The sequence below is a fragment of the Stylophora pistillata genome, chromosome 1 (assembly GCF_964205215.1).
Source record: "Stylophora pistillata chromosome 1, jaStyPist1.2, whole genome shotgun sequence".
NCBI lineage: Eukaryota > Metazoa > Cnidaria > Anthozoa > Scleractinia > Pocilloporidae > Stylophora > Stylophora pistillata.
The window spans coordinates 52798283-52814140 of record NC_142519.1 but is presented as its reverse complement, the minus strand read 5'-3'; the positions used below and the strand labels follow the sequence as shown (position 1 = coordinate 52814140).

Below are 15858 nucleotides of genomic sequence, written 5' to 3'. Positions count from 1 at the left end.
GCCAAATTAAAGTTCATCGAAACTTAATTAGTATTTCGTTAATGTTTAGTATGTAGTTCTTATTATATGGCTTTGTCTCACAAGGAGTGGGAACTACCGAATTCACGAATTTGATTGGCTGAAATCAATATTGAAAGCGGTCTAGATTTTACCATCTAGACCGGCATCTAGATCGGTCTAGAAAAAAAGGTACAAAGATTATAAAAAAGTGGCATATAAGACATGACCATATAATAAACAACTTATAACCGAGCTAGATCGGACTGTATGGGAGAATCTTGACCTCGGTGGCTGGTACAGACCTCACTACGGTCGGTCTGTACTGGCGACCTCGGTCAAGATTCTTCCATACAGACCTCCCACTCGGTTAATAAGAACTAAATAGGACTTGCCGATTCATAATGGGGCGCCGACATAACATATGATACTGTTTGTGTGTTATGTGGAACTGTCCGGAATGCACGACCATGATTTTCCGTTCCAAGGTGACTTAGTGAAAAAAGATCAATTGACGCATTTTAAACTATGTCTCGTTATCAAAACAAAAATTAAAATCATTCCGGCCAGAATACTCTCATAGAACTATGCAGTGACGCAATTATATAACTTCGCCCCAATTTTAAGACATTTTCAGACAAATTGTGACGTCATAAGACACGCGACTGCCTCGATTAAAATTTTAGAACTCCAAGGTCGCTATGAATTGTCTTCAGTTAATTATTTTAAACCACTTCAATGCTTTCAACAGAATAGTTATTATTTCAAAACTTTTAAACTTCGTGATAGAGCCACGACTTGGTTTGATCCGATGATATCCTTAAAAGGATCATCCCCAACATTGCGTTTTGTTTTCATCCCGAGCAATTTGTTACATTGAAGAGAACTAAAATTTTTTGAAGGGAATAACAATATTTTGAACACCGAAGGTTAACTTAGACGTTTGAGAAGTTGAAGTAAAGGTCTGTCAACATGAGCGGTCTTGTGTAACAAAATTGTCTAGGATGAAAACAAAGTAGCCTCAATTTGGGAAAAAAACATATCCACTATTATTAAAAACTAGATCATTGGATAATGCAAATCAGGACTTTTTATTAGCTTAGCCATTATGGTATATCAGCCAATATACCATAATCTACAAATATGGTAAGCGTATGTGTCAGCTTGAAATTAAAAGGGAGCTAAGAATTTAATAAAATTTAATTTAACGTTTTTAATAAAACAATTATTAAAAACTGGATCATTGGATAATGCAATTCAAGACTTTTTATTAGCTATTATGGTAAATGAGCCAATATACCATTGTAACATTCGGTTTCTTCTTACAAACTAAAGTCGAGAAGATTTCTCTAATGTCTTGGGGGGCGTTTTTTTTTTCTCGTTGCCTATCTATCATCTCATATCCAACGCGCGCTCGTGGAATAATTAAATATTTGTCCTTGGACACCATTTCTTCCTCATGGAGTAGTTTTCTCCGAGCGCAGCAGTCGGAAAACCATTCCCTTCTTGGAACGGATAATTTCCGTTGACAAATATTAGTGCAAATCTTGCTGAAAATGGGCGTTGTTTATATGTTGCACTTTTTATTATGCATCCCGAACCTAACAGATCCCCGTCAAATGATAGCAATTATTTACAACCTATGCGCTAATAACTGCGTCTCGTATTTTCTCTTGTGCAGTTCAAAGGCAGTATATCTAGGTCAAATGCTGGCAAAATATCTACGGTGGAAAAGAGACTGTTAATAAACGGGCTTCTCAACGAATTAGCTACTGCGTTAATTGTTTTCCATCAGATACAAACCAAATGCTGTGTATCGAGGCTGGATGAATGACCAAAAACGCTATAAAAAGGGATTTTTGGTTTGTGTGCGAGTTGGAATCCCTATTCCCGGAGATGTACACAAGCAGTCACTACTTCTTTACTCAAGACAAAAAACCGCCTCCCGGTTAGCTCAATGGATAGAGCGCTGGACTGATGTGCGGGAGGTCGAGGGTTCGAGCCCCGGCCGGACCAACACTCAAGGTCTTATTCTAGTCTTCTTGGATAGGGACGAATAAATGGAGATCCCGTCTCCTGCAGGGTTAGGGGTAGGAGACATTTATTTCACACGCACGAGATGACTGTGAGATGGATGTCCTTCCCTGGGGTGGGATGGGTGGGTTCAGGCTGTCTTGCGTTTCATACATGAGCCTCGGGCTAACCATGCCCCACGTTAAGACATTAAACTTTGATTACTAAGAACCTCCTTTTAATCAAGCTTCACTCATTTGTCGCTAACATTTTTTGATCTGTGGTATGCACGTAACACTACTTTGTCTCCCGCGATATACTTTTCGCACCTAAACAAGTTGGGAATAGGTAACACAAAGAACATCCCTTTCTGTAGATGACTGTTCTCTTCAGGATCGCCCAAAATTACTGGTGCAGGCACAGTTGGCTTTTTTATGTAAGTAATTAAAACACAAGCAAACCCTCTTTCAATTTCATGGCCGTGAAGCGTCACACGATTTTCGTCTACAATACCAACAGAGAGAATCTCGCCATCAACAACATAAACCACTCCATTACCCTCCTTTGCTGCTACTTGCCCCTGCCCAGCGTCACCTACCACACTCCCACTGCTATTTGTCGCTGTGTTCACATCAGTCACTTGGGTACAACCAGCTCCACTTGATTGACATGCATTGCCACCTGAGGCACCGCCCACACCAGCCACCTGACCATGACGCGCACCACCTGCCTGACTCCCATTGCCAATTGCTGCACCTCCCACTCCAGCCACCTGCCCACACCCAGCACCGAAATTCACACCAGCCATCTGCCCATGACCCGCACCACCTGCCTGACTCTCCTTACCAATTGCTGCACCTTCAACTCTAGCCATTTGCCCATGCCCATGCTCTGCGCTATATGCCTGACTCCCATTGCCAATTGTTGCACCTCCCACACCAGCCATTTGTCCACACCCAGCACCAACACCCACACTGGCCAACTTCCCATGCCCCACACCACCTGCCTGACACCCATCTAGTCCCCCAGTCTGATCTGCTGAATTCTCTGTGGTACCATCCCCACCTTCTGGTGCGATACCAGTACAAATTACCGACATTGTATCATTTCCAAAACTGACAGTAACTGATGGATCGTCAGGGTCATCATCCATGGTATTATCACTGCCATGAACGTCTACACAGAAAAATAACGTTTAAAGTATAAGTAATTTTACAAAAAAATTCTAAACTAAATTGAATTAGTGCATTTTGTCCATCTTAACGTGATAATTTGTTACCTTTTCTGTGTTGGTCAGCATTGTAAGGGACAATACTATAAAAAATTGCAAGACACTCCTATACCTCCTTTAGAAAATCAGTTGAATAGGACATGACATGTAAGACTTGCAACCCCAGATCTCAAGGACTTTTCTTATTATTGGGATCTATCATTATTATCAATATCTTTATTTTTATTATTATTGCTATTTTTAATTACCTTTGACAAATTGTTTGAAGAGCTTTGTGGTTACTCGACCATGTTTTGATGCATTGCTTTTATCCGACCCCACAAATTTTAGCCCAGCACCAGGTGTGCCATAAGTATGTACAGATGTACCAGTACCATGTTTATTGAAGTACAAAACAACAACATCCCAACCATGATGTTGATATAAAACATTTGCCTGAAAAACAAACAACATGAAATATTCTCATTAGCATTACTGAATATGTATCACAGTGCAGCAAATAAAATAAGGTCATAGGAAGTAGAATAGAGAGTTACAAGCCATGAATTTACACTTGAGGTGCTTTTTAATGCTCTATCGTTTTCATTTTCATCATCACCATTATGGTATTGTTTAATATTTTTATGTCGTTGTTGTTGTTGTTGTTGCTGTTGTTATTATTATTATTATTATCATAATAATTATTATTACCATAATTATTATTATTATTATTATCATAATAACTATTATTACCATAATAATTATTATTATTATTATCATAATTATTATTATTATTATCATAATTATTATTACTATTAAATGTTGATCATTGTTGTCATCATTGCTAACATCAGGGCTCAAAATATATGAATGCTAGTATGCCAAATCTAAAAGCACCAACAAACAAGTACTGCAGCAACATTATTTGTCAAGTAAATATGTATATAAACCTTTCATTGATTATTCTGAAATTCATTTCATGAGGACAAAAAATGGGCCAATGTTAACTTTGAGCAGAAGCCAAAATGAAGATACATGTAACTGTTGCTTGTTTGTGTGTGGAAAAATCATAATATAGCAACTATCTGCTAGTGGACTTATTTGAACTCTGACTGTTATCATTGATATCATTAATTAAATGCAGTATTTATTTATTACCCGATACTCCAACAGCTTCCTTTGTTGGGTGACATGTGTTTTCTTTTTTTGTGCCAGTTTTTCCCAGTCAAATGGTTTGATTTGGAATGCTGCCCCGCATCCTTCAATCTTGCAACTTTTGGATGCATTGTAATTCATGCCACCACACATGCTACATTTCTGTAATAGAATAATAAAATAACAAAAATTTCTATTTTCACATTACTGCTTTAAATTAAGTACAGGTGTACTATAAAACTAATTTTCTGTTCGTGTGGCATTGAATCCTGCTATCTTGCTGCTCTTAGGCGAGAGTGCAAATGTGATCAGTAAATGTTGATAGTAATGTTATAATTAAGTACAGCTAAAGGTAGTTAAAGTTAAGTTTAAAACAATTAATAATTGATCTGCTTTAATAATATTTGGCAGAGAAAATTACATTTGAGGGATTCAATTGCAATATTTTTGGCCTAATAACAGACACTGTAGCCATATTCAATAATGAAGGCTTGTGAAAGTTTTAGAAAAAATGGTTTCTCAGAAAACATTAAAGAAAAGTTTATTAAAAAAACTTTGAATGAATTATCATTATTACCATGGCTGGGCTCTAGCAGCACCTGGTGGCTCCTGGTGCCTTGCTTTTGCTCTTGAGCAACTCAGAAATTTTAGTTTTTTCATAAAAAGCATATGCTGGGCATCCTGGATTACACAGTTTCAGAACACTGGGTTCCATTCAATTTTCCTTAGAGCACAGCCTTGATTACTATTATTATTACGTTACTAGGTGAGTTTTAACTGAATGAAAAGATTATTTTTATTTAAATTTAATTACTGCTAACACAAAATACACACAAATGCAAAATTACATGGTAAAAAACAGCTGTGCAATTGCTCTTTTTAGGAATTAACATACAGTGTGATGAAAAGATACATGATACATTTAAAAGCACGTTTCTTAAAATAAAAACCTAAAGTGAAAATTATATATTATTAATTACATATATTTGGCTCATATAAATTATGACACAACATTGTTATTTACAATAGTCCATAAAATATTTCAATAAAATTGCATTTAGATACGGAAAGGTTTCAGTTTCTAACAGTAATTTAACATATAATCAGATTGCCCTTACCCTAGTTGTGACCATTTCAGTCATCCTACAGGATGGCTATAATTTTGCAGTTATAGAAAATAAATTATAGATAATTTATAACAAACTTAGTATTTATTTGTGATCACAGGTGTAGCCTTTAAATACTCCACTCATAGGAACAAAGAGTGTGAGTGTGTGAGTGATTGTGATCACAGGTGATTAATAAATAGTTACATTCAGCAAATACAAATTGTCACTCAGGAAACTTTAACTACATTTATTACAATTATAGTTGACAATAATGGCCTCTTATTAAGAAAGAAAAAACTTACTATAGAAGGTTTGGTAATTAGGTGAGGGTAACTTTGTCTGAGAAAATGTTACAGGGGTCAAGGAAAAGTGTCTGTTGTTCATTTAACAGGTGTCTGTTTTAGGCAGGCAAATGAAGATAAATGTTGTAGTTTTCGCCGAGAAAAAAAAAATAGTTGAACGACTATTAAAACTGTCTTGTATCAAGGGCGGGGTTCTGCTGAAAAGGTGATTTGATATGATTATCTTAAAATATCCAAATTTCATATTACTATCATTTACATTTCTACAGTATTCAAAATCTATAAAGACCCCTTAATTACATTATGAAGTGGGGGAGGGGGAGTTAAACAGTTCTCACTCAAAAACAACATACTTCCTTGAAATGTAAATTATGTTTTCAATAATCTATGAAACAAACAGAAATGAAAGCATTTAATCTAAATAACCATTTAAGCATTTAATCTGAATAACCTAAATAACCTTTAAATGTAAGCTAGATATTCCATACCTTGAATGGTCTTTTAGTTGGCCTGACAACCTCTTCAGAATTTAAATCTGAAATTAAAAAAAATTATGTACATATGATGTTCCTAATCGTTTTCAAAAAAAGTTCCTTGGCATCTTCATATTGGTATATTAATTACTTTAAATGGTGCTAGTAAAAAGCACTCTAAACAGTACAGGGAGCTTAAACCTGATTGGGCCTAAATGCAAAATCTGAAGTTAAAAACCCAACCAATGATTGCAATTTTCTGTTGCTGTCAATAATAATTATGGCAACAGCTAACAAACCTTGAAAAACAGAAAGAAGCAAAATAGATCGAAAACTACCAGTCACAACTGACAGATGTGACCTTTTGACCTGGTTGAAGTGAAGCTTTGTTTCCAGAGAGGTCTGCTAGCTAAGATGATTGTCAGCAGTGAAAAATGTAACCATTGTTTGAGGTCTGAATTTCAGATTATGCAAAAATATGTTATTGAAAACTGACATATAAGTGTAGCACAGAACCCCTGTGTAATTTAAAGAGTTCCTCAAATTGCCTATACTCCAGATGGCCATACAGACTGCAAACCAAAAAAACTTCCATGAAGGAGGCATTAAAGGAATATTTCCTGGCACAACACAACATGTCAGATGGAGGTGACCCACAAATCATTAGCATTATATCTAGGAGATAAGGAGTTGTGAGCAGTATTACTTAAGCCACTTCAAGCTACCAAGACTGAGATTAATAGCTCATTTAATAGCTCATGAAATTGGCCTGACTACAGAGCTCTTTACCAACCCATTAGAGCAAAGATTACTACAGTTTTTGACCACATTTCAGACAATGAAAACAATGTAATATGAACCCTAGCAAATTTATTGTAACCATTACCCAGCTAGTAAATAGAATGGAAATAACACAAAAAAATAACCATGTCATTGAAGGGATTTAATTTGGCCTTGTCTACACTAATTGAGTTTTCATTGACGCCTTTCTGCCTGACAGTGTACACAGTAGTCGTGATACGTTTTTGTAGGTTAAAATTACATCAGGCATATTGGTTACTTTACGTTCTGGTTACATTATTGGTTACTTTATGTCACGTGGCGCAAAATCACAGGACAGTTATCATGCAATAACCCCCGTCTGTGTTGATATTTGTCCTCCAATTTTTTCCATGAAAAAGAAACATACTATTCAAGACAAGAGTTTCAACTTTTCCATTCTCCTATTTACATGGAGGAAACCAAACTGGCTTTTTTTTGCTTGCGTCAATCACGTGCATTCGCCATCAGATCACCACTGGATTTTTTACTGTGTTTACGTGCAGTTCAATTGCGATGTGAAAATTAATGGGAGGGTTATAAAATAAATAAACCCCGCTCTGGCTTGCTGGTATGTCGGCTGATAATGTTCTTGGCTGAGAGATTGTCCTCAAAATTTCATATTTGCCCTCGAAGCTTTGCTTCTCGGCCAAATATTCATTTTTCGGATGATCTCAGCCACAGATGTCCATTATCAGCCAACATACCAGCTGCCTGAAGGGGTTTATTTACTAAATATACCCCATTCGATTTTATATCCGTCACCCAATTTTATAGACAAGACAAAACAAATGAACAAAGTCACATTTTCAGGTCCAACTTTTTAATAAAATCTGTGTATCTTTTTAAACAGTGTTAAAAAGATACACCTTCTCGGCCAACTGTTCATTCTTTGGAAAATCTTTCAGCCTTGGGCATTAGCCTCCAATATACCAGCCTCCTGATGGGGTTTATCTACTAATTATAATTGTTATTATGTAAATCAGGTAATTTTAAAATATACGAGAATAAATATAAGTTTAAATAAGCAGTCCCTTTATTAAGATATTACACATAAGTACAAAATTTAATGGCTTTACCATTTTCCAAGTTAAAAATGATGTCCAGAGTATTGAGAATATTTGCTTCTATCAACTATGTTGAAATTGTAAATTGGCCACTGTAATGAGTAAAAAAGCTGAAGTTTCGAGCGTTAGCCCTTCGTCAGAGCGAATGACAAAGGGCTAACGATAGAAACGTCAGCTTTTTTACTCGTTACAGTGGCCAATTTATAATTTCAACTTGGTTGATATAAACAAATTAACTTGTTACCCCCACCAATGCAGCACCACAGTTTCTTTAGAAACTTTCTGCCTTTATTTCTATATTTATATAGCGCTTGGCACTGAAAAGGATAGGTGCTATATAAATATTTTATTATTATCATTATTATTATTATTATTGAAAATATTGGCAAACATAGCCCTAGCACTCATACATCAGGGTGGAAGATGATGGAAATTTCATTGATGAAAACAATATATTAGCTCATGGCCTATTATTTAATTAACTTTAAACCCCTTGCTATCTTGTAGGTGAAACTGTGCGAACTCAAATTGACAGCTTAACCACGTGTGCAAGTATTAGCGTAGGAATGACGCCGAAGTATCGGCCGCGCTAAAAGGAGATGGTATTCTATATATATAGAAAACATATGGACAACTGATCAAACAAAAATTCGAAAATATGTTCAAAGAATACCTTCATCTTATTACCTCAGTAATTTTTGCGGCGACTATTTTGGCGACCCCAGTCGAGAAGAAACCGGCAGATGAAACCGTCGACTGCAAGTTAAGCACTTGAGAATTTCATGTATTTCTCTAGCATTACCAGGGCACTCTAAACTTACATTTTGTTGAGAACCTTTAAGCTGAATGTTAATTGGAAAATTGGAATGCTTGAAAAAATTATATATGTATCATTCGCAATCACGTACTCATGAATATTCACAAGCATCTGATGTCTGAATAATTCATAACTTATACTAAAACAATGTTTACTTACCTTCCACAACAGCGGATGCCATGAATCAAAATAATAGCCCGAAAAAAGCAAGGAAACCGAAACACAAGTGACCTACGACAGCACCGAAGAAATCGAAATCACCCGGGAAAATCATCTCTCAATAAATCTAGTACCCAGGGTTCACTGGCCTCACGGTCATCATGTTGAATGATTATACTTCATTTTGTCACATTTGAGAAGTTATGATAATCCTTCATTCGGGGACGAGATCGTGTTGTCCAGAAAAAGCCAGTATCTCTCGGAAAAGAAAAGTGCCGACTAATCCAGCCAAAAAGAAGAGAAATGTTCGTGGATCAGTCGATCCAAAAGTGTCCGCGTGGGATAGAATGAACGAGTTCAAGGACCAGTGCCTGACTACAGATACAGTGTCGGGAGATCTAAGATGTGACGCCTGCAGAGAAACTCTTTCCAAAAAAAAGAGTTCTGTCAAGAAACATGTAGCATCTGTAAAGCACATCAAAGCGCTGGAGAATATTAAGAAAAGCAAGAAGAAAGATCAAAATATCAAGGATCTTCTTGCAAAAACAAGCGGAGGAGCAAGAGGATACACATTACCCGAAGACATGAGGCTCTATCGATACGAGCTCGTGGAAGCGTTGCTGAAGGCAGGTATCCCTCTTTCAAAAGTCGACAGTTTGCGACCATTTCTTGAAAAATATGGTCATCGCCTGACAACTCGGAGCCATCTCACAGAATTCATTCCCACCATTCATCAGAAGGAGATAGACTTTGTGAAATCCGAAATAGCTGCCAACAGTGCTTTTTCTGTGATCTTTGATGGGAGCACCAGGCTTGGTGAAGCGTTGGCAATTGTGCTTCGCTTCATTGACAAAGATTGGAATATACAGCAGAGGCTTCTCAAACTTGAAGTTCTAGCCAAGAGCATGAATGGGGAAGAGCTTGCTCAAAGACTGATTCAGTGCTTGGCTGTGGAGTATAAAATACAGCCGAACCAGCTTCTAGCAGCAATGAGAGATGGTGCCTCAGTAAATGAGGCTGGATTGCGTCAAGTCATGTTTTTCTTTCCCAATATTTTTAATGTCATCTGTTTCTCACACACAATCGACAATGTTGGGAAACACTTTGAATTTAGTGTCCTAGACACATTTTCTAGGTGTTGGAACACCATGTTTTCTCTAAGTCCAGCTGCCCGGCTGTTGTGGAAGACAAGAACTGGCACAGCGATGCGACTTCATTCCAAAACCAGATGGTGGAGCAAATGGGAAGTCCTCAATCAGGTAATGGAGTTTTTTGGGGACGTTGAGCCCTTCCTAAGAGAAAATGATAACCTGTCTCCTGTTTGCCGTGCAAGCCTGTTGGAGATTTTTGATGATCCAGTTACTGCTAGAGACTTAGACATTGAGCTTGCTGCTATGATTGATGCGGGCAAGCACTTTGTTCAAGCAACTTATTATCTTGAGGGGGATGGTCCCTTAGTATTTGCTTGCTATGAACGTTTGTCTGCATTAGCACATGCAATAGCCATTGACTCTTATCCAAACACTGAGGCCAAAGCTCGCCAACATGCAGGTAGAAATATGGCATTGTACAACCAGTTAGTTGCCCAAGGAAAGGCATGCATCAATCCAGGCTTCCGCTTTTACCAACAGAAATTCAGTGTGCAGTTCCACAATGTTGTTCGTGCATTTAAGGCTGCACGGTTATGTTGCCCAGTACAGGTGCAAGCACTACGTCCAACTGCTGTATCAGTCCAGGACCTAAAGCAATTTAGTTTCATTACTGATGCAGAGGTTGTACAGCTTGTGGAAGAGCTGCCAAACTATCTGGCCACTGCTGATGGTGCAGCCATTGAAACAGAAGAAGACAAAGTACATTGGTGGGCTACACATGCCGCTGCTCTCCCAAATTGGTCTGCTGCAGTCAAAAAGATCTTGTTGGTGCAGCCTAGTTCAGCATCGGCTGAACGAGTGTTTAGCCTGCTACAAAATGCATTTAGTAAGCAGCAAGAGGCAGCATTAGAGGAAACAGTGGAAACATCGGTCATGTTACGTTACAATGACAATAAGCGCACATGAAATCATGAATTATGTGTCGGTAGAGGGGTAGCTGGTGGTGCAAAACCTTCAGGGACAGTGTAAATATTGTAAATATTGAAAGAACATGGCTTTATACCACAAACACTCGTTTATGTCAGAGAAACTTTATATCCTTAATAAGCATATTAGCAAAGTTTGTTTTGTTCGAATACAATCACGTGGTTGCGTTAAGCGAAATTTATTAATTAAATCGTTATTTGAGTTGTAAATCAATCTCTTACACCCAAAAATAGAAAGCAACTTTTGAGAAACTTTTGGATTTTGGGGCAACTTTTGAGCAACTTTTAGAATTTTGGAGCAACTTTTGAGCAACTTTTTTGGAAAATTGGAGCAACTTTTTGAGAAAATTGGAGCAACTTAGGGACAGCCCTACTGCCAAGCAGTCCGTCAGAAATTCACCCGATCTGGCACAAACTAAATCTCATGATCTGCCACTTATTGTCACCCTCGGCAACGGAGGTGTTAATGGCTTCGTGGCGAGAGGGTACAACAAAACAATACCAAACATACTTAAAGCGTTGGCAGGGCTTCTATGAACACAGAAACATCGACATTTATTGCCCAGGAGTTGCCATGGGAATCGAGTTCTTAGTTTCAGTATACAGGTCGGGGCTGGGCTACAGGGCAGTTAATACAGCTAGATCTGCACTGTCAGCTACATTCTTATCCGAAGGTATACCATTTGGTGAGCATCCTATCGTTATCCGTTGTATGAAAGGCATTTTTTAGTTAAAACCGGCATTACCTAGGTACACGGAGATTTGGGATGTTAATAATGTATTAAACTACCTTAAAAGATTTAGTCCTATTAAGGGTTCCTAAACCCTGAAGGACCTAACGTTGAATTTAAGCATGCTATTATGTCTAACAACTGGACAAAGAGAAGAAACCCTACTTTACATGGATACACGTTCTATTCAGGAACTAGACGATGGCTTCCGAATTATCATCAACGAAAAGCTTAAACAAACTAAGCCAGGTAAACATTTGGCTCCCATTAAGGTAATAGTATACCCGGATGACAACAGAATCTGCGTCGTGGATTATTTGAAGAAATACCTAACCAGGACAAAGCCGTTTAGAAATGAAGTCACTCAGCTATTAATCAGTTATGCTAAACCATTTAAACCAGTTACCAAGGATACCATCGCAAGATGGGTCAGAAATGTGCTGAAACAGTCGGGTATAGATGTTAAAGAATACTCCCCGCACAGTAGCAGAGCGGCTTCAACTTCGCATTGTAAAGCTAAAGGACTACCTTAACAGAGATCATAAAAACTGCAGGATGGTCAAACGCTCGTACTTTTGCACGATATTATGTTAAGCCCCTTGACACAGATGATCTCAACTTTGGAACAGTTTTGTTGAACTCTACAACCAGTAACTAGAGATTGTTGTACAATATGACACGTTTTATTCATGTAAAGCGTTGTGGACCCAATAAATTGGACTATTGTTTATGAGTTCGCTCTACAGGTCTTTGATCTCTCATGTGACTCCTTCGTTCCGGACTAATGACATGGTAGAATCCCAATCAGACTTCAACTTACAGGTAAGTCTCGTTTAATCAACAATTTTGATTGCAAAATCTGCATATTGATTTTCAAATCCAGATTTCGGATTCTACGGTAAAACATGAAATCCAAAAACGGAATACGACGTTGAGAAAACCGTCCTCAAGGTGGATTTCAATTATGAAATCCAACTCCGGATCGCATGAATGTTTATGTTTCACGACTTTTGGGAAATCTAAAGAGGGATTTGCAAAACTACAGCTGCTGTAGAAGAGGTCTCAGTGAGATTCACCGTGAGCTGTAAAACGGCAAAGATATTAGCTTTTATTCCTTAGCTCTGGATTTTAATAGCAAATCCACCTTAAGGACGGATTTTCAGCATTGAAATCCTTGGTGCTTTTCGTGTTTTAGTGAAAAATCCAAATCTGGAATTCCAAATCTAAATCCAAATTTCCAGATCGAAAGCACGCCAAGGTTCAGAGTCGTTTTCCCAACATTTCACCAGTATTCGCAGTTATTTTGGACTCTTAAATAAAAATAAGATTATTCTCTTAAGGCCATCAACTTAGGGCAGAAACAAAATGCCTTTGGCTTTTCGAATATCAAGGCTATATTCGGCTGCAAGTTTCTTTAAGGTTACTATCCACCTTCAAAAGCCGAAAAAATATTTTTTCTTTTATTGCACTAGATTGAAGTTAGACATTTTACCTAACGTTTACAAAAAGAAAAATTTCAAAATTTCAAAACGCGTCCGACTTATTTAGGAAAACGTATTTTCAAATAAATATCAATTTATTAACTTTTGTATCCAAAAGTTAATAAATAAGGAAGGCGTCATAATCTGGTAAAGAGGCGAACCCCCGGCGGGAATATTGGCGGCAACCTCATGTTATTTCCATATTTTGTTAACATCGCGCATTTATCAAAAGCCACACGTGGAAGTCCTCTACTAGTGGAAAGTCTTTTCTCAAAAAACATAAATCAAAGTTAAAAAGGAGACCCCGAGCAAAGAAAAGAAAAAAAAAAAGGTCCAAAGAAGAGAGAAATGGCACCATTTTGATAAGGGGGAAAGAAACAGTCCCGGCACTCCCCTCCACGCTGGCATCCAGATTGCAAAGAAAACAAGAAAGCGCCATCAAATCTACATTTGTCCTACATAAGGTTAAGAATGAAGTTCCTTTAATAAGCAAGTACCGGTCTTGATACCAAACATAGGCAATCGCCTCGAATCGTATGAAATCATGAATGAACCTACCCAAGGGAACTCATTTCAGCGATAACGGTATAAGTTAAGCTGTCTTTCGATTTGCTGATTTGCTTTCAGCAGTTTCTCCAACCTCACTTTTTTTTTGGCCGCGGGTTTTACCCTCGCCAATTTTTCCCATTACTCAATGTTCAACAGAACGAGATAAAAAAAAACCTGACTGCTATGCAGTACTTTTCCTGGGAAAATTTCGATCCGATTGTCATTGATGCCAGGAGGTACCGTCTTCCCATTGGTTCGCTGTTTCAGGAGATAATCTCTTGGTTTGGCGCTATTTGTTTACAAACCTTTAGGAACTAAAATCTCGCATTTGGTTTTGAGAGGAATAAATACACTTTGAGCGAATTTATAGGTTATGTAGATTTGACCGATTTTCCTGAAATCTCGCCAAAACATTACAGGGATAATGACAAACGAATGTGTGACAGAAAATTTTAATATCTGAAATATTTTTTACGTGGTTCATTCATACAACGCGTTTCGCATATTTTACGCTACTCTAACTTTAGATGCAGATATCTAGAGTTTATAATCTCTTGATTGCGGCCTATCAGGACACCTTTGATTGGTTACTTGAGAATGTGGGTTTTGGTGATCTGCTTTAAATCAAGTCAAACGTTTCCTTATACCCTCCCACACGTGAATTCACTGTCGGGTGAATAGAACTCTATCAAACTGTAACATTTCTACATCCACCATCACCTCCGTACAATCCGCCAGAATACTACTTCGTCATTGTTACATTTATATCCTGAATTAGGGGCGGGCGATCAGATCAAATGAGAAAATTTAGGACTATTATGGCAGTTTGTTGAGGCACTGGAAATTTTCATTAAAAAAAATCCACTCATGACCTCTTAGCTGATAGATGTACCTCTAACATCAATACGCATATTCTCGATACTGTCTTGAGGCGAATTTGTTTAATAATTGAGGGATTCTGAATTTGGCGATTATTTCCTTTATTCTGGTGACCTTACTGTTTGATAAAGGGGTGATATGGTAAGGAGAAATTAGATGCTAGTAACTCTTAGGAGTCAAAGAGTTGAGGAACATGTGGGGAGGGGGTAAGGAGAAATTAGATGCTAGTCATTCTTAGGAGTCAATGGGTTTATGGGTTAATGAATAGTTATCTAGAATAAATCACAATTTTTTTTGAAATTTTATTTATTTAGGCAGACATGCTTGACAATATACAGTGACTTCACTGGATAGTTGACAGTTTACCAACATAGGTTTGACTGATACATATCACTCAGTTGATGTTCGTCTTCCTGTCTTTCTGTATTACGTCAGTAACACCCTTTTTTTCTTTCAATTTGTACGAGCTTCTGCAAAATTTACTTAGGAGTAGAGAGAGCAAAAAAATCCAAATGAATAAATATGTGAGGCAGATACACATGCATCATCTGACCTGAGCACTTAGTACATGCGTGCCGTGGGGTGAATAAAATTTATAGCACAACATTGTCAAGTAATGCTGCCATCTAATAATTACTTAAGATCTTGCATTTTTTTTGGAGCAAATCATGAGTAAGATATCGAGAGCAACTTGAAATTGGATAAATACAACTCAAGGCCTTGCATTGTTAAACTACACAACCTTCTGCTAAACACAGTGGAAGTTACAATTGCGATGAAATAAATCGTGAGTAAGATATCATTAGTAGATTTAGACTGAATATATATGATTCACGGCTTTAAGAATTGTAATACAACACAGCCATCCACTAAACACATCAGATATTACCACTGTGATGACAAAATCATAACTAAGATAACTTCAGGTTGAACAAATATGATTTATGGCTTAGCATTGCTATGCAACACAGCCTGGTACTGAATGCTTACAATAGGTAAGATATTGATGGTGACTTCAAA

At 37.5% G+C, this 15858-nt stretch overlaps 2 protein-coding genes across 5 annotated transcripts; one reads left to right on the top strand and one right to left on the bottom strand.

Moving 5' to 3' along the window:
- Window positions 1–2226: 2226 nt before the first annotated feature.
- On the bottom strand, window positions 2227–9298 carry LOC148743057 (uncharacterized). Of its 4 annotated transcripts, none has more exons than XM_088762258.1 (5): window positions 9122–9298; window positions 6275–6321; window positions 4379–4537; window positions 3490–3676; window positions 2227–3186 (listed from the first exon to the last, which is right to left on the bottom strand). In XM_088762258.1, exons 1-5 carry the CDS (start codon window positions 9141–9143, stop codon window positions 2264–2266), a joined length of 1338 nt encoding a protein of 445 aa, XP_088618384.1. In that variant the 5' UTR covers window positions 9144–9298; the 3' UTR covers window positions 2227–2263. The 4 variants fall into 4 exon arrangements, with proteins under 4 accessions (XP_088618384.1, XP_088618398.1, XP_088618392.1 ...); XM_088762272.1 differs by having other exon boundaries at window positions 6247–6321; window positions 8833–9297; XM_088762266.1 differs by having other exon boundaries at window positions 8833–9297.
- A 66-nt stretch (window positions 9299–9364) lies between these two features.
- LOC148743056 (uncharacterized) lies at window positions 9365–11408 on the top strand. The gene has a single exon (XM_088762246.1). The coding sequence runs from the start codon at window positions 9469–9471 to the stop codon at window positions 11176–11178; it is 1710 nt and encodes a 569-aa protein (XP_088618372.1). The 5' UTR covers window positions 9365–9468; the 3' UTR covers window positions 11179–11408.
- Window positions 11409–15858: the final 4450 nt, after the last annotated feature.